Here is a 27621-nt window from a genome sequence, read left to right on the forward strand (position 1 = left end):
TTGGTTTATGAGGAAAAGTATATTCGAATAAAATCTAAACAATTAATTAAGGTTTGACTAAAATTTTAAAACCTAATTCGTATTTATGAAAAAAAAATAATTTTTTAAATGAATATCAGAGAAGGATTATTCAATCAGTTTTTTTGTTTAATTCTAATTTTAAGTAATCAAATAGTTACATCTATTATGGAATTAAATCAATCAACCATACATAAATTTCTTTTTTTTTAATTATTCAAAGATAAATTATGCAAGATATGCTCTACTATTGATCAACCAGTATTCAGTGTTACCTTTAATTTTCTTTACAACAAATTATGAAAAGTCTTTTTTTTCCAATCCTATTTTTGGGAGGAAATCCACGTTTTAATGGTAAAAATATGCTTAATATTCTTATAAAATCTGAATAATAATTGTGAAGAGTTTTATTTTATAATCAAAACAAGTTGGAACAACATAATATTCATAGATTAGGAATCCTAATATTGATATATTCACATTACCTTATTTATTTATCATTCTTTCCCCTACATACGGTCTAAATTTCTTTTCCTCTGACCTATTTGTTACTTTGTAGTTTCTACAAGGTTTGTTTAACATTTTCAAATTATACGCACTTTATATTTGTATTGGTTACTGATTATTACTCTTATATAAATTTTTTCCTTTGTAGGTTTTATAGCTCAAATATGCTTGATTGACAACAAGATCGGTTATGATGTTTTTATCATTAATCATGGACTACAACTTTTAATAAGAGTTTATGTTGTTGTCATTGTTATGTTTATCTTATTTCAATTTCAATGTAATGCATTCCTTAAAAACTTGGTTCTTATTACTATTCAAATGTTAATATTGTGAGGTCTATACAACCTCATCAAATTAATATATTTATTGTAGTCCATTCATCTACATGTTTGTAACATATGTTCGGTTCCATATCTGTTCTACTTACTAAAAAGAGCCTAAACTAAGTCAAAACATATTTCTACCGATTCATCTTTACAATAAATTTAATCGCCGTGCAACGCACGGGTAAAGTAAAGAACACTAGTATAAATGATATTATGATGCAAGAAAAGAACGTTCCACCTATATAGACAATTCAATTGTCTTAAGGTACAAGGATGCTTATAATAATGAGGGTTTAGGTAATGTAACATTTTCTTACGTATTTATTTTTAATTTTTTACTTTTTATTTAAGGTTTTGTTTTTCTTTAACAAGACAAAGACTACACGAATAAGTCTTGACAAAGGAGAGAAAGGACCGTGGAAGGAGGGAACTTCCAAACGTGTAAAAGAATACTCTCCCAAGTAACTTGTTGGGCTAACTCATCTTCCACCTGGTTGAGGTCCTTAGGAATGTGACAAAAAGACACAATCAAGTTCCATCTCAGCATATCCCTAACCCTGAAGATTAGATCCCGCTGCCAATAACTCTGCACATCTCTTATTCACAAGAAGCTCCACAACCTCCATATATACAGTCAGAGTGGCAAGCAAGAACTATATACCTCAAATCCCAAACATGATGACGACTAGTGTAGACTGCAAGAAGCTCTGCAAGGAGTAGATCCCCCTCACCAAAAGTACTGACAATCCAGATATCCAACGTCCATCCTGGTCACGGAGTACACGGTACCTGCTCCTCCAATCCTATTCAAATGAGGAACCCAACTACCATTTGTACAAAGGGTCACCTTCCCCTGCTCATTGTGCATCTCACTGTGCTCGCGGTGGATGACAGCCTCCCCCAATGCCAGAACTCATTGACAACAATTAGGACCTGACGGAGACATTAAGAGGCCAATGATGTTGTTAAAAAGTGTGGATGCACCAGATAATAATTGAGACAGAGAGAATGATTCTTGCACTGGATCTGCACAAAAAAATCAGTCAAGCTAGTCTGAAAGATGAGGCAGCAAGGATCGAATAACTGCTAGAATTTGTTTATGCATATATTTTTAGGAAATTATTTATGCACAACTCTTCCAAGATTAGCTTATGCATATAATTTTAGGAATCTTGGCGTGAGAGGAAATAATACAGAAAAATTTATGTTTAGAAACAAATAGAGACATTTCACAGAATAACTGCTAGAATTTGTTTTAAATAACTTCCCTAAACCAATCAATAACTTGATCCCAATTCCAACTAGCCAAAATCTTCAAAACAAAATCGAAGAATAAGACATCATACGCTGGTGGTCGGTGAAATTTTTTCAGTGATTACAATGATAGCTCCAATTCTGATGGGCTCCCCATAACTGAGAGCTCCAGGCCCAAGAGAGTGATCACACGGCCCAAGTGGTGGAACAACTACACAGTACCTAAATAATAAGAATTAAGAGAGAGTAGGATTATGACAAGTGTAAGGCTAGTTATTCTCAAGTGACCAATGATATATGAGCTGTATTGAAGATTCCAGAAAGGAAGGAAATATTGGAAAAGTTTATCTTTTTTTCTAGTTTGTCTTTATTGCTCTGCTAGGGTTTTAGTAGAATAGAATAGTAGAGAGTAGAACTTACCACCATTTTGGTGCTTTCATCTTGTTGCTCATGCCTCCTACAGACTCACCCCTTTCTCCAGAGGTGCTTGCTGCCATTGATGGCAAGCTCGCTGCCATTTCTTCATCCTTGCAAGCTGATATGAAAACAGCCACCTTCCTTGTTAGCTTATGTTCCTGGAAGCTCAGCTATTCAGTCCCTGGATGAGTCATTACAGCAAAGGACCCAGATATTAGAGTCCTTAAAAGCCAACCTTCAACGGGCTCAACACCGAATGAAAATACAAAAGGACAAGAGCAGAAGAGAAGTTACCTTTGAGGAAAATGCTTGGGTCTTGCTCCGTTTACAGCCGTACCGCCAACGTAGCCTTGCTCATAGGTTGAGCAACAAGCTTGCAAAACGTTTCTATGGTCCCTTCCGAGTGAAACGCCGAATTGGGTCCGTGGCCTATGAACTGGACTTACCACCAACTAGCAAGTTGCACAATGTGTTCCACGTCTCTTTGCTCAAGGTTTTTCATGGAGATCCTTCTGCACTTTGCCCCTTTGCCCCCTCTAGCTCACGATATCCTTGTTGAGGTCCCAGCTGCAGTAGCTTTGCCTCCTTCACCAGAAGAGAACAAGAACAAGGCCCTTGCTGAAGATACCAACGCAGGGAGCGTTTCTTCTCCAGCCTCAGAGGAAGAATATAGCGAAAATTATGCTGCAAATAGAGGGGATGAGGCTCTCTCATCGGTAACAGAGAAGAAAAAAGGAACAGAGGTTAATGAATATGGAGAGAAGGAAGTTTTGAATGCACATGAAATTCTGAAGTGATTCAATCTGAAGTGATTCAATCAGCTTTAAAGAGCCCAAGTCTCATCCCATCAGACACAACTCCCAATCACCCTATCACCACTCGCGCGTCCCCAACACCCCTTTCTCTTCCTCAGGCTCGTGAAGCTATTGTCCCAACATCTCCCAATTGTCCCCTGGTCAAAGACTCCAATCTGCTTGGAAAACCGACCCCAAACACGTTAACTCCCCCTCCTCCACACAATGGGAATCACGTGACTCAACCAAGACTTGAGGACAAGTCTCCTCTTGAGGATCAGGGGATTGATAGCTCCAATTCTGATGGGCTCCCCATAACTGAGAGCTCCAGGCCCAAGAGAGTGATCACACGGCCCAAGTGGTGGAACAACTACACAGTACCTAAATAATAAGAATTAAGAGAGAGTAGGATTATGACAAGTGTAAGGCTAGTTATTCTCAAGTGACCAATGATATATGAGCTGTATTGAAGATTCCAGAAAGGAAGGAAATATTGGAAAAGTTTATCTTTTTTTCTAGTTTGTCTTTATTGCTCTGCTATGGTTTTAGTAGAATAGAATAGTAGAGAGTAGAACTTACCACCATACAACTCCATTTGGTCCATTGCATTTGATACTGTAGCCTTCCTTCTTGATGGCCAATGTGGTTGGTTCGCATATATCAGGATGTCCAATGTGCAATATCAAACCAAAAATATTTATGTATAACTGTTGGTGTTGGAATTCTCCATTAAGGGTCAAAAGTAAAAAAAGAATTCGACACTAATGTCAAAGGAAACTCAACAATTAAGAAAACTACTTTATATGAAGTATGTCCACTATAAAAAGCCTTCTCTATTTGACTCTGCATTTCTGAATCTGACTACAAATAGCGAAAGAGAATAACTCAATAAACTATTTTAGTGATTCACCCACAAACATTGGCCCAGTCTTGAATCTTAAGTCAATTCCTCCGAAGGGTCCTGTGTCACACATTTCAGCAACTTCCTTTTTCAACTAAACAGTGGATTTGTAGAGGGACAGAAAGGGAACATGAACAAAGAATGAAACTGAACATCCCAACAGCAACAGGAACAATCGGAGGTGAACAAAAGCTTAACTACTTATTCCAATGACTTCTCAAACTGATGAGTATGCATTAGCCTAAAAATTTGCCTACTTATTCCACTACTCTCCTTCTAAATTAGCTTAACTGCACTTTTGGTCCCCCACTTTAATCAAATGTGAGATTTTGGTCCTTAACAAAATTTATTAGCAATTTTTGTCCCTCACGTTTACTAACGTTTGCAATTTTGATTTTCCGTCCAAAACTGTTAAAAGATTTAACGGTTTTCTGGATTTTTTTAATAAAAACAAAAAAAAAAAAATTTAAAGGCTTAACGACCTCCGCCACTCCGCCCTCGCTCTCGCCGCCATCGACCTCGGCCTCGTCTCCGTCACCCTCCTCTATTCCAATGGAACCCCTCCCTCTTCCTCCCCTGCAACGACGTGGTCTCCCTAGAGAGCTTCTACTCCCTCGTTTCCCACGCGCGTCTCGCTTCCATTGGACCCAGGATCTACGTCGTCCGATCTGAAGTAAGGGTGTGTTATGGGTTTTTTTGGTGAAGGGATTTCTGGGTTTGTTGGTTTCTGAGGTTTATGGGTTGAATGGTTTCTGGAATGAGGCATTTGCTTGATTCTTGTTACCGTGGGTTTTGCTTATTTCTGGGTTCGTCTTGCTGTTCTGGAATAATTAATTTATAGGTCTAAGAAGAAGGTAGAATAAACCCAGCGATTTGTTTCTAATGTTCTCCATTTCTCTCTCGAAGCAGCGAGAGAAACACCTCCACTGCTCCACGTCTCTGGTGAGTTTCGATGATTCTGCCTTTGTAGCCTTTTTCTCACTTCTCTATTCTTTGCCCCTTTATGTTGTGGATATCATTGTTAAAAATTTATTTGTTAATCACTATTTACTATTTGGACATAACGAAGAACAATTATACTTACCACATTGTACTGTTTTAATTAGTTAAGTTATTACTAAACTTTGTTTGATTTCTCCAGTGAGAAATGCTACTCATGGGATAGTATTCAATGTCTGCTAGCTATGTTGTTCGGCCTTATGAATTGGTCTTATTCAACTTTCAGAAAAAGAAGAAGAAGGTGAGCATGGAGGTTGAAGATGAAAATTCATCATTTTTGTTTTTTTATTAATTTTTCTCAGAAAACTGTTAAATCTTTTAACAGTTTTGGACGGAAAATCAAAATTGCAAACGCCACTAAACGTGAGGGACGAAAACTGCTAATAAATTTTGTTAAGGTCCAAACTCACACATTTGATTAAAGTGGGGGGACCAAAAGTGCAGTAAGCCTTCTAAATTGAAATTCTTACTTCCTTGTCAGGTCATTGTGCTGCCTTTTAGGGAGGGCTAATGGGTTACATATCAAACAAAGCCATAACTAAATACAAGCCACTTTATAACACTTCAATAAATCCTCGCAAACATGTGTATGACTGATATATGCTATGTGAGAGAAAAAAAAAGAACCTTGCGTTTCCTGTTATCCCAGAGGCTGGACTTCAATGACAAGTAATGTATCAACATCATCAGCAGAGACAAGATGTTGGGTTGCTTTGCCCCTATATTTTGGACAAATATTATGATTGAGTTCATCATATAAGAATGGAAGAAAGGGAGAACACCTTGTTATTATAACAAAGTGGTTTTATACCTTTGGCCTACCAAAATGTTTACTTCTTCCAAGCAACACCTTCATAGACTGCACTCTGTCAACATAAAAAGTAGGGTTCCAGCATAAGTTGCCAATTCATTCAAATCCACATAACAAAACGAAACAAAAAATATTTAAATGAATATAGTTGCCAATTCTTAACTGCCAAAGAACTGATCAGTGATCAATCATAGCTGTTCAGCCTAAAATAAGTGAACCAATCTTCCTTACAAACTGTTGTCTATAGCACTCATCACAAGATTCAAATAAAGGAGAATCTAGAATGGCAAAGCAAAGCGAATGTACAAACTTGAGCTTAGCTCATTCTGGAAAATCTACATATTAAGTGGTGAAACTTAAAACATTTGAGCTCTAACAGTCTAACAAATAAATCGGAACTGATTTTAATGTCACCCCTATTCGTTTTCTCGCCACACAATTTTACCGCACTTAAATGCGCGGGAGTCAATTACAGTGACTGCACTTATAACAAATTATACATTCCGCACATTGAAAGTGCGGAAGGGGATGACATGAATATCTATAGGGTTGACATTAAAATCAACTCCTAAAATAAATACGCATTTAAAAGATCATAGGTCAAATTATCAAAAAAAAAAAAAGATCATAGATCAACGATAGTAGTGTTTTCCACTACTCAAACACTTGCTTTTTACTTTCCTAACGCAGACTCAGAGATTCTCCACACTCTGCGAGAACCTAGTTTACCGGGCTTCGATTCACACTCACACGAATACTAAATCGCAAGAGATAGAGCGGAAGTTACCTCCAAGAAAGTGAGCAAGAGGCTTCTGCAGTTTGGAGTCGCCTAAGCAGTTGGAGTCGGCGGCGCAAGCGCATTGAGGTGAAGCTTGAAGTGGTTGCCGGCGAGAACCGCGGCGAAAGCCAGAGATCAGAGCAGCAATCGACGATTTTCAAGCTAGATTCACGAAATGTTTTTGGGGTTTCAGGAGAAAACAAACCAGAGGTTTTAAACCCCGGGATTTAATTTGATTCTTTTAATCATTTTCATTTACCGGCGCTTTCGAAACCGCCGCAAGTTGAACCACCCCCAATTAATCAATAACCGCTTCTAAGTGATAACGACCGCCGCAAATTGTCCGCCTATGCATGATGTCCAATTTTCTTGTAGTGAATTTTTGTGCATGGTATCACTTACCGGCTGCACGCACACTGTTACACGTTTGGATATGTAGAGCAACTCCAACCCACAATTTCTTATTTGGTTTCTTAACACACTATTCGGCACTATTTTGCACTATTCCGGTGGGCCCGTACTGCCACATCAGACTTAAGGAACTGAAGCAAATTTTGCTCCAACCCATGGTTTCTTAAATTACTATTTGAAGGGTCTCACTCGTGTCCCACCATACAACATAAATTAATAATATTTATTTTCACCCAATTTAAATTTAAAATTTAATACTAAATCAATAATTCAACTTAAAAATAATTTAATTAATATTTACACGAATTTAATTTAAATTTAATTTTACTAAATATTTAAAATAATTAAATTTTAAAAAAAACCGGTCTAACCGGTTAAACCACCCCCAAACGGGCAGAAACCGGCTATAACCGGTCAATAACAGTGGGCTGACCTGCTAAGCAGGTCACCCACTATATAAACCTTCTTTTCCTTTCTCACTCTCCATAACCCTAGCCGCACCCTCTTCTTCTTCCTCTCCTTTTCTCCCTTCACGCTCCTCTTCTCTCCCTTTCTTCCTCCTTTCTCCTCCCCTTTTCTTCTTCTTCCTGTCCTCTTCTCTTCTTCTGTCTTCCTCCAGGTCCTCCTTCTGTCTGCAACCTCACCGCAACCAAAACCCACCTCACCGCCATCGAAACCCACCTCACCGCCACCAAAGCTTCAAACTGGATCCAGATCGCCCCTCAAACACCTGGATCGGAGACATGCAAGCTTTCCTCCAGCGCCACGCTCCACCACCGCCACCAGATCGCCCCCCAAGCTTGATCGGTGGTCCAAGCTTGTTGATTTCAGAAGCTCTCTTTGCAGATCAGAGCTACTCAGTCAAGATCAAGATTATGTTTTTTTATTATTTTTTTTCATGTAAAAAAACCTCTGGTGTTCTATTATGTAAATTTCATGTTCTGTTATATTCAAAAAAATTATGTTCATCTTGATTATCATTTTTGTGTTATGTGCTATGTTCAATTTCATCATCTTCTTACCTTCATTTTCATTCTGTTGTTTTCCCACTGAAATCAGTTGGGTTTTGGTGAGAGAAAATATTAGTTTTTAATTTTAAGAAACCAAAAAGCAGGGTTCCTTGCACAAGGAACTCTGCACTGTAGTTAAGAACCCAAAACTGCCACCTAGATCAACTCCAATGCTGCAAAAAATAAGAAACGGTTTCTTAGCATATCCACCTGGTCTAAGAAACCAGCGTTGGAGTTGATCTAAGATCCTTTAAAAATAAGAGATGTAATATTTATGTTGATAGAATTTGGTTGATTATGTTGTTGAGGGGAAAATCTATGCACTATGCTATTAAAAATTGGTAAAATAATTAGACTCACATAAAAAAAATTGAAACTGCATTTTTCTTGTGTGAAAATGCCAATAAATATATTGTAGCTAATTATTCATAATTTTAATCATATCAAACTTAACTTTACCTAATTATAAGAACACATGAACCCTAAGTATTGGCATTGCAACTCTTATTCTTAATATGGGATTCAATTTGGAAAAAAAGTTATATATTGATACACTAGCTACAAAAAGTGATTTTAATGGGGTTTTTTCTTCACATTATGACGATCTTTAACCTCCACTAAACGTTTACCGAGAAATCACAAAGATGTTTGTGGCGATTGTTCTCCAATCGCTTATATGCTAGAAGCAGTTACTGGCGGCTGAACCACCACATTAACAGCCACAAAAGCATCAACTATGGTCATCTATGGTAATTTTATTGGCGGTTACAAATCGGCAGCTATTCTTCCACAAAATACATCAGAAAATGTCAATTTGGGTATGCCTAAATCTTCCAACCAACTAACCATATCAATTTGCAAATTATGTGATAAAGTAAATTTAAAAAATGAGTGTTGTTTGGATAGACGAATAAAGTGAAATGAAATGACATTTAGATAAAAGTTACTACAACCGACATAATAACATAGATTTGGAGTCTCAAACTGGAAAATCTTGTAAAATAACATTTGATACACTTTTACTCAACAAAATAGCATCTACAACCATGAATTTTCTAAATACACTTTTACTTAATGAAAAATATATAAACATGATAGCACATGTTAACACGCATTTTTTTAACGAAACCGGAGAAAAGAGACTATCCAAATGAGCTCTTAATTGAACTTATCTAATGGGTGTTGAAATTTCTTATACCAATCGATTTTAAAGTTCTAAGAACTTTTCTCCTCTTCACTTTGGACCCTCATGCTATCGAGGAATGATTTTCCTCGGAGTTCACGCGCAAGGTACCCTTTATAGTAATCTAATACACTAATTGTTTTGAAAACTGCTGGATTATTTGGAGTAATAAGGCTTGGTGCAGAACTTATATTTCCCTCCATACCAGGGCTGTAAAATGTGGCTATAGAAAGTCTCTCCTTGTTTGAGTTGACTGTTGCTCGATGTTCAATGCTTCTGTAAATTCCATTTGTTATTATCTGCCAAATCAAACAGTACGTGCAGTGTGGATGGTAAAAGATTAGAAAATTGTTCAACTCATAAGTACTGCATATTTGAAAATCATTTTACAAACTAAAATTAAATTTAGGAAAAATCTTATGTTTTTTTTTATAAGCAAGCAATATATAATGAAAAGAAGCACAAGGAAAAATCTTATGTAATAGCTTTTGGGCTGACAATAAAGAATTTGATCCAAGCTATTAGTATTTCTTCGAACACATATGATCTTTATTGTAAAATACTCCATGTGTACCCATGTGATTGTGTCTTGAGAATTACACCTAATTCCTTGCATAACATGAATGCTTATAAACAAAATTATTATTTAATATGTTAGTAAATTGTAATTAAGTATTGATGTAGCTTATTGTCAAAGAACAATTAATTACCTCCAACATGTCCCCAATGTTGATGATGAAAGCATTAGTAACGGGTTTAACTGGAATCCACAATCCGCCATGTTTTATTTGAAGCCCTTCAACTTCATTCGCTTGGAGAAGAATGGTGAGGCCACCACCATCAGAATGAGGATTGAGTCCCATCACAAGCTCTGGTTGTGGACATGGTGGATAATAATTCATCCTCAGTGATTGAACTCCTTCGCCAAATAACTCTTTGATTTCTGTGGTGTCAATTGTTAGAGCATTGGCCACAAGATCAAGTATCTTGATGGCAAGGTTTTTCAATTCTGCAGAGTAAGTCTCTAAGTCCTCCCTACAACCAAATAAAGAAATCAGGCCACCCACATGAATAGTTTATATGTTTTAATTTTTGTTATTTTTCTAGTTATGAATTTTTTTTTTCTTCTTTTCTTCACCTATGGGGAAAAAAATGAGTGATTGAAACTTTGGAATTTATTAGGTAATAGTTTAACTTTTTTCTTTCTATCTTTTGTATTAAGGGTTGGAGTACCCCTTGTACTCCCTTTTAATACATCTTTGGCTTATAAAAAAAAATTAGGTAATATAGTTTAACTTTTTTCTTACATTTGACCTTCAAAGTATTACAATTTATTATCCCTGTTTCTAATTACTTCTTCCGTTCCACAAAGATTGTTGTTTTGTACCTTTTTTCAATATTCCAAAATGTTTGTTGTTTTAAAAATCCAATGCATTTTTTGCTAATTTTTCCACCTATACCCTCATTTAATAAATTTTCTCTCACTTATCACTTCTCATATCAACCAACTACAATTCTTTATTAACTACATTCTTCTCTATTCAAGTAGAATTTAATTATTGTACATAGTACTAGTAAAATTAAATAAGGATAGTACAATAACATTATACTAATTGTCATCTTAGTCTTTGTGTCACAACCTTAAAAATCAATCTTGGTGGAACGGAGGGAGTAACTGTTAACTTTGAAATATTTTTTTTCGTATATATTTGTTCACTTAACATTTTTCAAGAGAACAAATGATGTTTTTCCTAATAATTTCTTTGTATGAGAAATAAATGAGGGAAGATAAAACAAATTTTAAAGTGTAAAATTTGAAAACAAATAGTAATATTTTTTCTGAAATTAATAAAATAATCATTAATATGTGTGTTTCTTGTCTCTGAACAGTTAAATAACAATGGAAGTAATAGTAATTTTCACTAAGGGAATTATACATCTTGGTCAAAAATTCAACTTATGCAAGGATAAAGTAAATTATTTAGTTTCAATTTTTTGCCCTCAAAGAGATAAAGTTCATGCTTAATTGTGTTGACTTGATTATTTGTGTGTTCCATGAAGAGTAGTTCTATTTGGTACGAGACGAAAGTCACGAGTAAAGACTAAAGACAACACTCTAATCTTTTTAAAAACATAAATACATAATCAAAAGATAAAATTATATTGAGATAGTTTTCAGCCTAAACAAACAAGATTAATTTTATGTTTCTTGTACTAGATCCATTCTTACTAAGAAGCACTTCTCTTAATTGAATATGACTAGGAACTAAGGGTATCAATAATCTACGAAAAAGTCTGGGTATACTAATATACTAGCAACTCTCCATATTTTAAATTATATCTATGATCATGACAGAAAGTCCCTACATTTATTTAATTCAGCAACTCCTATGAGAGTAAACACAAATTTTGTGAGGACAATAAGCAGGGGATGTGAGGCAGAGAGGAACAGAACCTGAATGGTAAGGGGAGGCAGGGCAATAAGTGTGGTTTCCTTTGGTGTGATGGCAAAGTGAGCATGAAACACATGTCTGCCCACTCCAATTTCTGTTCATCAGAGACAACAAAGGCTTGGCCATATCCCTCCACGTCTCCTTCCTTCTGCCCAAACTTCTTCTTCTCTTCCATAGGAAGGTTGAAGAAATTTTCAGCACCAAACTTCACATTTTCCACCAATGACTCGTTGATTCCATGATTAATCAACTACAATCAACACCCATAATACTCAAAACTCAAAATACAAGTTGGTAAATCATGTACTTTATGATTAAAATTACACTTGTTATGCAACAACAACAAAATTCTATGTCATGTATCTGATTGAATCAGATGAGTAACAAATATCACATGCAAATAATTGTCCACAAGAAAAAAGAAGGAAATGATATATGGAGGCAGATCATACACATAGTATAGATTGATGATTAACAAACCTGAAAGAAACCCCATTCTTTGCATGCATAATCAAGCTTCTTCAGCTCAGATTGTCTGAAATCTTGAGACAAAAAATTGGCAAAGTCAATCACAGGAACTTGAGGTAAAGTATTGATGGTAGATAATATTGGACGCTCGTGATGTGGACGAACATAACGCTCTGGAACTTTGGTCAAAGCCTCTTTTGCTATCTCCTGGACAGAGGGCACTGGAAGAGAAACTGATTCCATAGCTAAGATTTTGTCTGTCTCTGCAATCACATATGATCGTAGGACTAAGACAATGCTCTTCTTATACAGTATGAGTTATACTACATTTTATTTTGCAGCACCAACCTGTCAAGCTCCTTTAATTTTATATTTTTTGGTTTACTTGGCTGGAGAAGGTAGACGGCATATATTTTTTTTAACTTAGCAAATGCATAAAAAAAAATCAAGTGGGCATGGAACTATGGAAGCCTATATATATGTTTGGGACGGCATATATTACTCCTGTAATATTTTTCTTGATTAAAATATCTCTACCCACGGGTAGTCATGACACTAATTTTTTGCTTTACAATCAGTACATAAGCAATAATACGAGGCTGGCCAAAAAGTTTTTTTATTAGTAAGAGTTGGAGTTCAAACCTCAAATTGCTTACTTACGAAGTGGTAAACCACTATGTTAAACTATTACTCTTTATATAATAAAATGTTAAATATGTTTTTGGGAGAATGAGACAAACAAGAGGTTTTAAGGTTCAGCCAAAGTGAGACGAAACCCAAGGATTGATTTGATTTTTTTATACTGATTATCATTTAGCAGCGGTGCACAAAACCTCCGCTAGTAGAACCGCCCCCAATTAATCAATAACCGCCTCTAAGTGATAATGAACTGCCACTATGTGTGTGTGATCCGTAGTGGTTGGCTTAACGGCCGCAAAAACAATCTCAAAGTGAAAATAGTTTCAATTAAACCGCCGCAAATGTTCACCTCTGATGTCCGATTTTCTTGTACTGAATCTTGGGACATGCTATCACTTACCAGCTGCACGTTTGGATATGTAAGATCCTTTAAAAATAAGGGATGTAAAATTTATGATGATTATGTTGATAGAATTTGGTTGATTATGTTGTTGAGGGGAAATCTATGATATTAAAAATTGGTAAAATAATTAGACTCACATAAAAAAAAATTGGAACTGCAATTTTCTTGTGTGAAAATGCCTTAAAATAAACTGTAGCTAGGATCAGTGCATACCTACATTTTAGATAAGCTTTCATGGTAAATTGGTTGGAAGATCTAGGCATACCCAAATTGACATTTTCTGATGCATTTTGTGGAGCTCAGCTGTGGGTTTGTAACCGCTAGTAAAATTACCATAGTTGTTGATGCTTTTAGTGGGGGTTATAAACCGTCATTTAACGTAAATAGGAAACCCATTAAAAATCACTTTTTTTTGGGTAGTGTGTCAATTCCCATATTAAGAATAACCGTTGCCATGTCATTACTTAGAGTTCATCTGTTCTTACAATTGGGTAAAGTTAAGTTTAATATGATTAAAATTTGAAATAGTTAAGTTTAAAAGAATTAATTTTGGTTTGCAAATTAATGATGTGATAAAGTAAGTTTAAAAATTGAGTGTTGTTTGGATAGAATAAAATGAAATGACTTTTAGAGATAAATTATTACGAACGACATAATATGATGGGTATCCTCATAAATTTGGAGTGAAAGTCATGTAAAACAACACTTGATATACTTTTACTTAACAAAATAACATCTACGACCATGAATTTTCTAAACACACTTTTACATAATGAAAAATATACAAACATGATAGCACATGTTGGTATGCATGTTAACAAGCTTATTTTTAATGAAACCGGAGAAAAGAGACTATCCAAGGCTCTGAATTGAACTTATCTAATGGGTGCTGAATTTTCAATTCTTCTCAATTTTAAAGTTTGAACTTTCCTCTGTTTCAATTTGGACTCTCATGCTGTTGAGGAATGATTTTCCTCGGAGTTCCCGTGCAAGGTATCCTTTAGCGTAATCTAATACACTCATTGTTTTGAAAACTGCTGGATTATTTGGAGTAATAAGGCTTGGTGCAGAACATAAATTTCCCTCTCTACCAGGGCTGTAAAATGTGGCTATAGAAAGTCTCTCCTTGTCTGAGTTGACTATAGCTCGATGTTCAATGCTTCTATAAATTCCATTTGTCATCATCTGCCAAATCAAATAATGAGCATTGTAAAAGATTAGAAAATTGTTGCAACTCATAAATACTGCATCTTTAAAAATCATTCTACAATTGATTATAAAGCTAAATCTCAATTTAGGAAAAGTCTTATGTAATAGCTTTTGGGACGACAAAAAAAGAATTTGAGTAGTGCTTGTAACACATATAATCTCCATTATAAAATAATTTGCCCAAGTATTACATAACATCAACCTAGGTGAACCAATGTGAGTTAAATAAGTGTGTTGAGAATTACTAATTCCTTGCATAACATGAATGCTTATAAACAAAAAAAAAAATCCACAGAAAAGAAGTTAATTAGTATGTTAGCAAATTGTAAATAAGTATTGATGTAGCATATTATCAAAGAAACCGCTTGTACTCCAAGTTTTAATACAAGTTTGACTTATAAAAAAAAAATTACCTCCAACATGTCTCCAATGTTGATGATGAAAGCATTAGTAAGGGCTTTAACTGGAATCCACAATCCGCATTTTTTATTTGAAGCCCTTCCACTTCATTGGCTTGGAGAAGAATGGTGAGGCCACCACCATCAGAATGAGGATTGAGTCCCATCACAAGCTCTGGTTGTGGACAAGGTGGATAATAATTCATCCTCATTGTTTGAACTCCTTCGCCATATAACTCTTTGATTTCTGTGGTGTCAATTGTTAGAGCATTGGCCATAAGATCAAGTATCTGGATTGCAAGGTTTTTCAATTCTGTAGAGTAAGTCTCTAAATCCTCCCTACAACCATGAATAATTTATATGTTTTGTTACTTTTCTAGTTATGATTTTTTTTCTTCTTTTCTTCACCAATTGGAGGGGACAAAAAAATGAGTAATTGAAACTTTGAATTGATTAGGTAGTACTAGCTAGTAGTTTAACTTTTTTCTTACATTTGACCTTGAAAGTATTACAATTTAGTATTTTTCACAAAGGGACTTATACATCTCGGTCGAAAATTCAACTTATGCAAGGATAAAGTAAAATTATTTAGTTTCAAACTTTCAATTTGTTACCCCTAAAGAGATAAGGATCATGCTTAATTATAATTGTGCTGGCTTGATTATTTGTGTGCCCCATGCTTTAATTGAATATGATTAGGGACTAAGGGTATCAATATTCTAAGAAAAATCTGGGTACTACCAACTCTCTCCATGTTTTAAATTATATCCATGATCATGACAGAAAGTCCCTACATTTATTTAATTCAGCAACTCCTATGAGAGTAAAAACAAATTTTGTCAGGACAATGAGCAGGGGATGTGAGACAGAGAGGAACAGAACCTGAATGGTAAGGGGAGGCAGGGCAACAAGCAGAGGCGGAGCCACAGGGGTGACTTCCCCCTGCTTAGTCACCCCTGGCTTTTTAGAGTTTGTCCCATGGTTTTTTATCCCTTTCTCCTTTGTATACTCGTTTTTCTTTTTCCTTCTGTTAAGGGTTGGCACTGCCTCTTTTCTCTATGAATGGCAAACACACCCTTCAATCTACCTTTCCCTGTTGTAATTGCGCTGGTTTTGGGTCCACTGCTAGCACTTTCGTGGATTAAGCTTGCCTCCTTGGCTGAATCATTTATTGTAGGGTGCTTTTATTTGTTCCTGCCAGTGTCTTTCTGTTTGAAGGCTGCAATTTTTCTTCTTTATGGAAACTAGAATTGACTAATTTTGTAATTCCTCTGTGAATTGCTTTTGGGACATCTATGTTCTTACTTCTTTTTTTCTCTGTTTTACCTACAACACTATCTTTCCTATGGTTTTTTCTTCTTTCTATTTCTCTGCTGTTTTGCATTATTTGTAGGAGAAGGTATAACATAAACAAGATAACAGTAAAGAGAAATAGAGAGTAACCGAGAGAAGAGATGAGAGAATTCTCAATTGAAAAAAATATCTATTCACAACTAAAGTAACAATACATCAATTCTGCCTTATATAAGGCTTGTTCAACTATCTATTATTAAGGAGTGACACCTCAACATACACCTGTCACTAGCTTAACAAACTAATCACTTTTTTTTTCCTGCATTGGAAAATTCAAGCTAATCACTTCTGAATTACTTTTTAACAATATTGTACTTTTTTTTATGTTTTATTGGGGGATTATGCTCACTTTATTGAGTGTTATTTGTATTATTGACCATGCCATCTAATAAAATTTTTCGCTTTCTAAAAAACAAAAATATTGTACCTTTTTCATTTGTTCTTACACCTAGTACTTCCTTTAATATGATTGTTTGACCGATAAAAAAAACTGAGAAACAATAGCAAAGGCTAGAGAGTAACAAACAAAGAAATAACACACAGTTATAGTTTTTTTGGTTGAATATGATTTTTTGTTATCACCAAAATACTTATGCGCGGTTAATATCTCTTGCACTCAAACTAATTTTTTATTCTCCCAAAAATACCTTTTTTTTTACACATTCTTTATTTGATAGGAATTGGAATTTTCTTACAAATAATATTCATTTAAATCTTAGTCACCCCCTTATGAAATTCCTGCCTCCGCCTCTGGCAACAAGTGTGGTTTCCTTTGGTATGATGGCAAAGTGAGCATGAAACACATGTCAGCCCACTCCAGTTTCTGTTCATCAGAGACAACAAAGGCTTGACCATATCCCTCCACATCTCCTTCCTTCTGCCCAAACTTCTTCTTCTCTTCCATTGGAAGTTTGAAGAATTTTTCAGCCCCTAACTTCACATTTTCCACCAATGACTCGTTGACTCCATGATTAATCAACTATAATCAACACCCATAATAGTCAAAACTCAAAATTAAGTTGGTAATTAAATCATGTACTTTATGATTAAAATTACACTTCATATAAAACAACAACATAATTCTATGTCCTGTATATGATTGAATCAGATGAATAACAAGTATCACAAATAATTGTCCACAAGAAAAAGAAGTAATTTTTTTTGAAAGGCAAAAAAAGAAAAACCTGAAAGAAACCCCATTCTTTGCATGCATAATCTAGCTTCTTGAGCTCAGATTCTTTAAATTCTTGGGACAGCAATTTGCTTAGGTCAATCACAGGAACTTCAGGTAAAGGACTAGTGATGGTAGATAATATTGGACGCTCGTGATCTGGACGAACATAACGTTCTGGAACTTTGGACGATGCCTCTTTTGCTATCTCCTGGACAGAGGGCACTGGAAGAGAGCTTGGTGCCATAGCTAAGACTTGGTACACCCTCTGCAGTTACATATGATCGTAGGACATAGACAATACTCTTCTTATACACTAAGTTATACTACATTTTCTTTGTGCTGATGTATTTATTCAAAGTTCAAACTTAACATTGTAGGGCCTGTTTGATAACTGTTTCCAAAACAGTTTGTTTGGTAAGACCTGTTTTCAAAAACAGTTTTTGAAAACAGTTCTCATTTTCAGTTTTTAAAACTAAAAAACCAAAACAGGTAAAAGATGTTCTCAGTTTCAGTTTTTAGTTTTCAGATATCAGTTTTCTAAGTGTTCGAAAACATGTCATTCAAACTGTTTTCTTCTTCTGAAAACTGTTTTTAAGAATTGTTTCTGAAAACTGTTTTAAAAACTGAAAACTAAAACTGCTATCAAACAGGCCCGTAATGTTTGAATTTTACTCCTATATTTTTCTTTTTGGTTTCTTGGCTGGAGAAAGTACACGACATATGTTACTCATGTATATTTTTTTCTTCACCAAAGTATGTTCACATTGGGTAGTTGTGTAACTAATCTCTCACTTTATAATGTGCGCATTAAACGGTAAAAATTTGGCCATGGAGCTTTTTTCATTGACAAGAGTTAAGATTTGAACCCTCAACAACTTGCTTAAGCGATGAAGTGCTCAATCACTACATTTACCCACTTAGTTATATAATAAAAGGTTGTTGCTATTTGTATAATTTTTTTTGCCTTCGTTGAACATGTGCCATGATTTTGGATATGTTTTGATTTTGGCTATGTTTGACACGTTTAGCTGATAAGCTAGCTAAAAGCTGAAAAGCTAGCTGATAACTGAAAAGCTAGCTCATAGCTGAAAGTTCATAAGCTAGCTGAAAGCTGAAAAGTACGTAATTGTAACAAAAATGTTTGGTAAAACTAGTTGTTGAACAAGCTGAAATTGTAAAATGACATAAAATCACATAATTGTGTAATTATTTTTATATTTAACATTTCTTTATTTTCACATTAATACCTATAGGATATTAATATTAAAATTATTATAACTTTAAATATTTTAATTTTACTCAATTTATTTATCATCTTAAAAATAGGTTTTTCGAAGGAACAAAAAAAATCATCTGAAAAATATAATATTAATTTTTACTTATTTTATTTTAACATTAAAACCTATATGGTGGAATTTTAATAAAATAATAAGAATAAAAATGACAATAAATTCAATAAGCTATAAGCTACCTCAGATAGCTTATAGCTTAAAGCTTTAAGCTACTAAAATAAGCTCATTCACCAAACACTTTTATATAGCTTTTAAGTTAGTCAAATAAGCTTTAAGCTAGTCAAATAAGCTATAAGCTAGCTGAAATGACATGCCAAACATAGCCTTTGTAGATAGCTTATTCAACTATTCCATTCATGTTCCGTGCTTGACTTAACAACATTAAGGTGCAGATGATCCGGTTCAGTTTTCTTCAACTCCTGGTTCAATTAGGGACAATTCGAGTTTAAAAGCTGGACTCGATCAATTGTTAGGATCAGATGAGAGACGAGTAAAACCCATCTCAACCCCTTACTCACTTGCTTCAAAACATATCTGGCTTTGTTAGAATTGTGCATGGAGGATTATAATTTCTTAATTTGTCTTCCGGGCCAACTTGTTCTGTCATCTTATGACCAGGTCTTTAAAAAACTCACACCTCATCGATTTTTTACAAGTTTAGAGATGGTTTTGAGTCTAAAAATTGACATGATCAATATTTAGGGTCAAATGAAAGATAAATTCAAATCGCCCTAACCCTCCTCACAAACACCCTTAACTGAAGATAACCTCAATACACATGTCTATACATAAGTTCAACTGAATTTAATTGCTAAACATAGAAGCTTTTGTACCGTATAATTAACTTTTATAAGAGTCATTTTCTTTTCCATTTTCAATCCTTATGCTATCAACACTACTATAAAAAAGACTTTTCACATCGGTTGAAAAGTACTTTTCACATCGGTTTGCAACCGATGTGGGTAAAGGTGATGTGGTATGTCCCAACCTTTTCACATCGGGTATACAACCGATGTGAAAAGTAATTTTCCACATCGGTCGCGTTAAATAACCGATGTGAAAAGTCATGTTTTCACAACAGTTGAGAGCAGATAACCGATGTAAAAAGTCATGTTTTCACAACGGTTTAGAGCAAATAACCGATGTGAAAAGTCATGTTTTCACATCAGTTGAGAGCAAATAACCGATGTAAATTCTCGATTTTTTTTTACATATTTTACATCAGCTTATATTCTAACCGATGTGAGATCTCTTTTTTTTCTATTTTTTTGCGCTTTTTTTTTAGAAATTTGAGCTGAATTTTTTACATCACCAATCTTTTTTGAAAAGAGAAATTTATTGATAAGTGATAATTGATCATGCATTGCCAAATATATATAGATCAGCAAAGTGCTAAAGAAATGATGAAGAAATGAAGTGAATGGTACCAAACTAATATTAGAGTTTGATATCACTAAAGTTTTAATTAGTATTTCAGCTAAACAACGAGTAGCATAGCCAAAACAAAGACTAAGTGAATCAAAAACTAGACTAAAAATGTGCAGAGACAAATGCACAAAAGCACAAGAAATAAAAAGATGTAAAAACATCTACATCAGTAACAAGTGCAGCAAATTAAAGACATGAGTATCCCATTGACTATAACAAGGTACCCACAAGAAGAATTGAAATTCCCTTCAGCTTGAAAACTAGTGGTGATATGGCAGTGGTATAGCAGAAACCAAATTTCACATTAGCAGCACCAATCATAGGATGTCCAAGCGCAGAAACAAGCATCAGCAGCATCAATCTGGAATATATCACTTGCAAAACAGTGGAAAAGCTTTAATCAACTAACGCAGCACATTAGCATATATCAACAATAGATTGTTAAAAATGTTACATGATTCACAGATTCTAGCTATAATAAACTAACGCAGCACATCAGCATACTATTCTCTCCATCAATATCACAGATAGTTTAAAATAATACAAGAGTTATATTATTTAAATGAACCTTATTTACCCTTGGTAAACAAAGTCACAGAAAAGTGCAGAAACAGGAACTAGTAGTAGTGTGAGGTAAAAATAGAGGGTACTTATGAAGACATATATGATAGAGGTGTAAATCTGAGACGAAGCGGCCTAAAAATTCATTGAAGAAACTCAAAATCAAAATGAATACAACTTTTAAAGAAACTGGTTAGCGGTGCGAGCTGTGAATATTAGATAGTACCTTTCCAGAACAACTCAGCTGCTACTGTTTTTTCAACTCAAGCTAAGTACCTTTCCACAACAGGTGCCAAGCTTCTGCAAAGTATCAAAAGAAAGGTAAGATAAAAACAAAAGCAAATGGAGTCATTACAAGGCCATTACAAAGCCAAAAGAAAAAGACTATCTAAACTAGAAAACAAAAGATTCTCTTATCATCATTTGAAACACAGTTTAAGACCAGGTTATTTCGTCAACAATACAATCCCTTCATTTATAAAAAACTTATTGCTAAGCACCTACCAAGATACATTAATTTAGAAGTTTTATAAGGCATAAAAATGTACATTAGCATTGGAAGAGGCTATTCATCTTCACAATAATAAAATTAGGATACTAAAGACCAGACAATCATCACCGTTGTTGACCATAGGGGACTACTACATTTTATTTGTATATTTTGTAAGAGAATAAATTTGATAAATGACTACAAAATTGTGGATCCTCATCAAACCAAGCAGGGGGGATTATAAAGCTCATCAACTTACTTTGCCATATTTGCTAGAGAAAAAAACATCAGAGTCCATGCATTGAACACCAAAGAAGCATAATGAAAACATTTTTTACACCACAACAACTCAAGGTACAAATTACTGACCCCCCATGGATATAAGATCAAATTTAAAAGGATTCACAAAGTTCTTATTTGCTTAGAGGCCGCATACAAGTATATTTAACATAAACAAACTTCTTTTTCTTCACTAACTACAACAGGCCATTATTTCTTTTAAGTCGTATCAATGAACACTTGAACACACAACTCAACTAAACTGCTACCTCCATCCCCAAAACATATGGTATCAACATAAGGTTGCAATAATTAAGTATGAATTATACAGTGTGTCAAACACTACAGAAGGTTAACAAAAAATTGGAAACAACAAAGAAATCCAATTGACAATTGGGTTCTACCATGTTTAACTTCTACCCTCAACAACTCAACCAAATGAAACTAGAACCACAAGGTTTGCTAGTTCAGAACTCAGAATTCAGGTACAATTCTATCTGACATCAAAACTTCAACCAGGTAAAGCATGATAAGGTAATCATACTAAAAAGAAAATCAGAGTTCATAAACTATGCCAAAAGACACAACTTCTCTGTACAAGGAATAGAAGATACTAACTTTTTCTTATCAATATCAGGAACATCACTCTTCTCAGCCCTTTCAACAATCACCTAATTAGTATCTTCCTTGATTGCTGTACACTAATTAGTATCTATTTTAATTCTTCCACAACTGGACCACAGTTTTGGTCTCATGTTGAAGAACTAGAAAAAAATCTCTATTCATGATAGGAAATGGATTCATGAGCAATTCTTGAGATTGAACCACATTAGTATTGTCATGCAAACCAGTAAAGAGCTAAATTACATGTCCTTGCTTCTAATCATATCCCTTTGAGAAAGCTCTCCCCTTAGATCTTTATGAACCTCTGAACTCTGAAGCTACTTCCATGTGCACGATGCTTTGAGCTATCGAAGCTGTAACTGAGGTCATAAACCAAACGTGCATCATTTCATCTCTCCCATGCATCATTGCTAGGATCAAAGCTTGAGGATTCCTACATGGATCCATCTATAAAATGAAACTTATTCTTAGAGTTTCATCCTCTTTTCAATGCTCTACCCTTAGGAATGATAACTTCTCTATCAATAGCCTACTAAGATGGAAATCGATTTCCAATATCCTCTGTTGCAGATGAGAGTCCCACATCGAAATCTATTCCCAATTCCTACTAGTTCCTACACAAGAAATTTTGAATTCCAGTAACAAATGGAAACCGATTTCCCCAAGATGGAAATCGATTTCCAGCATCCTCTGTTGCAGATTGAAGGAAAAGGACTGTCGAAACCAGAAAACTAAATTAGAAGTTCAGAAACTAAAACCCAAAACCCCAAAACCGATTTCCCTAAGCATGAGACCCAGTTCAAATCAGATGGAAACCGATTTCCCTAAGCATGAGACCCAGTTCAAATCAGTACATAAAACCCAAAACCCAGTTCAAATCAGTTCAAATCAGTACACAAATCAGTTAAAAGTTCAGAAACTACCTTGATAGTGTCGAAGCAGGAGCGGCGTCGAGAGCTTCCATAAACACCAGATCTAACCAGGAGCGGCGTCGAGAGGTGATGGCGAACGAACCAGAGCTGATGGCGAAAGGTGATGGCGAACGCACCAGCGTTGATGGCGAGAGGTGGTGGCAAACGCACCAGAGCGAGAGTTGATGGCGGCGAGAGGTGGTGGCGAACGCACCAGAGCGAGAGTTTATGGCGGCGTCGAGAGGTGATGGCGAGAGCTGATAGTGAGTTTGTGCGCGTTTGGGTTTCAGGGTTTGTGAAAAAATTAAAGAACGGAGGGGCATTTCCTAACGGTTTAATTATAACCGATGTCAAAAACAGAGAAATGAGGGACTTTTCCCAACGGTTTTAGAAAAACCGATGTGAAACATAAAGAAAAGAGTACCTTTCCCCAACGGTTATATTCGAACCGATGTGAAAAGTACTTTTCCCAACGGTTATATTCTAACCGATGTGAAAAATAAAGAAAAGATGGACTTTTCACATCGGCTATAATCTAACCGATGTGAAAAGTAAGTTATTAAAATTTCAAAAATGCCACCGCATCTTGCTTTCACATCGAATTTTATATCAACCATTGTAAAAACTATTTACGAGTTACTTTTCACATCAGACATATTCCCAACTGATGTGAAAACTCTCATAAAAGTTCACTATAATTTCAATATTGCCACTGTGTTATCTTTCACATCAGGTATTATTTCCACCGTTGTGAAAACCCTGATGTGAAAAGTATAATTTTTAGTAGTGATTTCCCAAAAAACCCTTGCAAGGTATGATTTCCCAAAAACTTCTCTTGAAAAGTATCCTCTTAAATATTCTGCAAAATTGATTGTTCTGAACACTGCTGGTGTTGTTGGAGTGATTAAGCTTGGTAATGGACCTAAAGTTGACTCTGTAATGGGATTGTTAAACGTGGCTATGGATATCCTCTCCATCACAGAGTTAACAGTTGCTCGGTGTTCAATGCTTCGATAAATTCCGTTCGTTATGACCTGCCAAATTAGCGGGAAAGGTAAGTCCAAAGCAGTACGTATTAAAATAGTTAAAATAACTGCAAAAATATTGTAGAGGTTCTCCTAATGGTGCATTCACTTTGAATTAAGAGATTATTAAAACTTATTTACTAGAAAATGCACAACATGAGCTTCAATGAAAACTCTGATTTGCATCCAAACAAGTACAGAATAACAAATACTTACCTCTAACATGTCTCCAATGTTAATGATGAAAGCATTAGGAAGGGGTTTAATAGGAATCCACTGTCCATCTTTTTTAATTTGAAGACCTTCCACTTCATTGGCTTGGAGAAGTATGGTAAGGCCCCCAAGATCAGAATGAGGTTTGATACCAATGACAAGCTCAGGTTGAGGACATGGAGGATAATAATTAAACTTTGTCTTTTGAGTCCCAGCAGCAAATAACGCTGTCATTTCCTTGGTGTCTATTGAGAGGGCATTTGCCATTAGCTCAAGGATCTGCATATTAACTTTTTTCATCTCTGCATAATAGGCCTCTAAATAATTTCTGCAGGGTACAAGACACTCACACATATGAATAAATCAATATTTAAACTTATATACAATTTGTAGTACATTTTCTTGGACAAAAACAAAAGCAGAGCAAATATGAGAGAGAAAGAGAACCTGAATGGTATTTGGGGAGTGAGTGGGGTTTTCTCATTTCTGGTGGCAATGTTAACATGTAAAGCATATCTCCCCACTCAAGTTTTTGATCCTCAGAAAACACTAAGAGCTGACCATACCCTTCCGTTTCTCCTTGTCTCTGCTGAAATTTCATCTTCTCTTCCATTGGAAGATTGAAGAATTCACGAACACCTCTCTTCACGTTTTCCAGCAATGAAGTGCTCACTCCATGATTAATCAGCTATAAATATTAGTCAAAATCAGAGCTTAAATCATTTGCTTCATGATATGTTGAAAATTACCACATAATTCATTAGAGATATGGCCAAAGCTTTTATATATATATATATATATATATATATATATATATATATATATATATGGTACAATAATCCTCACCTCGATCACCTTTAACTAGGGATTGAGATCATCTATCACTAAATGATGTCTTATTCTTGTCTCAACATAGATATGACATTTATAAGCTTATATGAGTGTTTTTTAGTACATGACACAATCTCATTACTGAAACAATGAATAGGACATCATTTAGAGATACATGATCTTGACCCTTAAGCTAGCAAGACTTTGGGTTACGGTTTCATAAATTCTAATACGGTAACAAAGTGTATCATGGATTCGTAGATGTCCAGTCCTGCAAGCAATCATTGCCCCTAAGCTAGCCAGTTTTTTGGGTAGAGTTCACTCATCATAAATTTTAATATGATAAAATAAATACAAATAATTAAATATGATTTCTGTACAATTCATTCTTTAAAAAAAGAGCAGAAACACAGAACAAGGGGAAAGGAGAACCTGAAAGAATCCCCATTCTTTGCAGGCATGGTGTAGCCTCTCAAGTTCAGGTCCCTTGAAATTTTTGGATAATAATTTGCTAAGGTCAATAATAGGAACTTGGCGTAAAGGAACAGTGGTAGATAATATGGGTCTGTCATATTGTGGACGAACATAGCGCTCAGGAACTCTTGTCAGTCCCTCCTCTGCTAGTACTTGGACAAAGGGCACTGCAAGAGGAGTTGCCTCCATAGCTTGATGGGAAGATTGGTTGCTTTTGGAATTGAGAAGGTGAAGATGAATTAGTAGACTTTTAAACATAGATAGAGTATTAGAGTACTTTTAAATGCTATCTACAGTTTTGGGGTAAATTGCCATTATAATTGGCGATTTCACTTTTTTACTGTTTTTTTATAAATTGCCCCTTCCCGTGACAATAACACTAAATAAATTTTTTTAGGACCCGTTTGATACGCTGTATAGTATAAGGCCTGATAGTATAAGATCTGATTATATAAGGCCTAATTGTATAAGACTTGATTAAAATTTAATACTATACAACGTTTAGTGAGACGTTGTATAACATGTCGTATTGTTTAACTTAATACAATCCTACGTTTGGTGACGCGATGAATAATGATGGATAGTATAAAAAATAACTATTTGTACAAAAATACCCTTTCGTAATTTTTTTAAATTTTGACATATTGAATTAACTTTTGAGATAATAAATACTTTTTTTTTAAAGTACTTTACCGTATATTATCAAAAGCAATTAAAAATATTAGGCATAGATATACATACATAACACACATATATATATATATATATATATATTATATTCTTTCAGCAACATAACCAACCCATTAATACATCCCCACCCACTAAAAAATCATCCAAAACCAACGTCCCACTCTTATGCACCAGACCTGGATACAACTATGGGTTCACGTCTTCATATCAGCACAAGTAAACCACATATACTAGACCATAAATAAAGAAAAAGCATAGCGGTAAACATTATAAAAGTCTTTCACCACTTTCACACCTTCAGCCATGCACTTGACACTTTCAGCCATTTGTCCTATCCTATCTGCAGACTTTCCAACAACTTCCACTAGTTGGTTGGCAAACTTGTCCATGCTAGTGGCAATTACATCTTCTCCTCTTAACCTTTTCCTTGCCCTGCGACCTTTAGAATGAGTAATTTTCTCCTTAGCTTTATTTTGATTAGTGGACATTGTTTGAGTGACATCTTGAATATCGTCATCACTTAACCCAATAGTTTCCTCCATATGTTCAACAGTAATATTGTTCCCTTGAGTCTTAGCTTCTTTGTCCAAGTCCTCAACAACATCAGCAGGATCTTCTGCACCTTTCCCATTGGCACGATCTTTCCCAAAAATTACCACCAACCGATCAAAATGAGGAAACACTTTGTTCCTATAATTCTTCACTGTGTTATCTTTCTGCATGCAGGAAACATTAAAGATAGTCACATCAACTATTTAATATAGAAAAACTAAACAAGACATTCAATAAGTTTGGTGGCTCACTTTTTAGTTGTGCCTTGTGCGAGAGTATTTTCCCTGTGTGGATCTATTTCTACCAAAGTGTATTATTGTTCTTGTGATGTTACTTTGTATTTCATCTTCTTATTGTTTGTACTTGTGCTCTTTCAAAAATTAAAAAAAGAACGCAAGCAGGGACCACAGGCAGCAAACAATCACATGTACCCCAAGAAAGGTAACACGGCCCCATCTCCAAAAAGGTTTAGATCACACATAGTATTGTTTCGAACAATTGAGAAAACTTTGCCACACCTAGTTATGGAACATTAACATGAATTGAATGATTTTATTATATTTCAAAAGAATGATGAATTTGGGGAAAACAGCGTTTTCATAAATCTAACAGCAGGTAGACAAGGGTTTAAGTCATGAAAAGAGATACAGTAGGTGAAAAGTGAGTCACACAAATAGAATTCAACAATGAAAGAAAATAGAACAGATGAAAAAGATGAGAAATTGTAAAATAGCCATGGAGA

The 27621-nt window shown here is 35.0% G+C and overlaps 2 protein-coding genes, 1 long non-coding RNA gene and 1 pseudogene across 3 annotated transcripts; 1 reads left to right on the forward strand and 3 right to left on the reverse strand.

Annotated features, from left to right (window-relative positions):
* Positions 1-9199: 9199 nt before the first annotated feature.
* LOC130710336 (oxoglutarate-dependent flavonoid 7-O-demethylase 1-like) lies at positions 9200-12668 on the reverse strand. Its single transcript, XM_057559560.1, has 4 exons — positions 12346-12668; positions 11868-12115; positions 10123-10447; positions 9200-9711 (listed from the first exon to the last, which is right to left on the reverse strand). Exons 1-4 carry the CDS (start codon positions 12574-12576, stop codon positions 9445-9447), a joined length of 1071 nt encoding a protein of 356 aa, XP_057415543.1. The 5' UTR covers positions 12577-12668; the 3' UTR covers positions 9200-9444.
* A 1402-nt stretch (positions 12669-14070) lies between these two features.
* On the reverse strand, positions 14071-17778 carry LOC130710346 (oxoglutarate-dependent flavonoid 7-O-demethylase 1-like; annotated as a pseudogene).
* Positions 15165-16298, forward strand: LOC130710347 (uncharacterized). The gene is made up of 2 exons (XR_009010356.1): positions 15165-15302; positions 15792-16298. It is a non-coding gene; the product is annotated as an uncharacterized LOC130710347 (long non-coding RNA).
* A 2661-nt stretch (positions 17779-20439) lies between the features above and the next one.
* Positions 20440-25848, reverse strand: LOC130713331 (oxoglutarate-dependent flavonoid 7-O-demethylase 1-like). The gene is made up of 7 exons (XM_057563105.1): positions 25596-25848; positions 24783-25020; positions 24336-24670; positions 23898-24128; positions 21067-21090; positions 20807-20925; positions 20440-20590 (listed from the first exon to the last, which is right to left on the reverse strand). Exons 1-7 carry the CDS (start codon positions 25824-25826, stop codon positions 20440-20442), a joined length of 1329 nt encoding a protein of 442 aa, XP_057419088.1. The 5' UTR covers positions 25827-25848.
* Positions 25849-27621: the final 1773 nt, after the last annotated feature.

This window comes from Lotus japonicus, chromosome 4, assembly GCF_012489685.1.
Source record: "Lotus japonicus ecotype B-129 chromosome 4, LjGifu_v1.2".
In the NCBI taxonomy this organism is placed as follows: domain Eukaryota; kingdom Viridiplantae; phylum Streptophyta; class Magnoliopsida; order Fabales; family Fabaceae; genus Lotus; species Lotus japonicus.

Coding starts and splice junctions, on each gene's coding strand:
- LOC130710336 (XM_057559560.1), bottom strand. CDS start 12,576: ATGGAATCAGTTTCTCTTCCAGTGCCCTCTGTCCAGGAGATAGCAAAA. Junction 10,448..11,867: donor TGCCTCCCCTTACCATTCAG/GTTCTGTTCCTC, acceptor ATTTGGTTGTAG/GGAGGACTTAGAGACTTACT. Junction 9,712..10,122: donor ACATTGGGGACATGTTGGAG/GTAATTAATTGT, acceptor TTGATTTGGCAG/ATAATAACAAATGGAATTTA.
- LOC130713331 (XM_057563105.1), bottom strand. CDS start 25,826: ATGGAGGCAACTCCTCTTGCAGTGCCCTTTGTCCAAGTACTAGCAGAG. Junction 24,671..24,782: donor CTCACTCCCCAAATACCATT/CAGGTTCTCTTT, acceptor GTGAGTGTCTTG/TACCCTGCAGAAATTATTTA. Junction 21,091..23,897: donor GGAAATCATACCTTGCAAGG/GTTTTTTGGGAA, acceptor GATACTTTGCAG/AAGCTTGGCACCTGTTGTGG.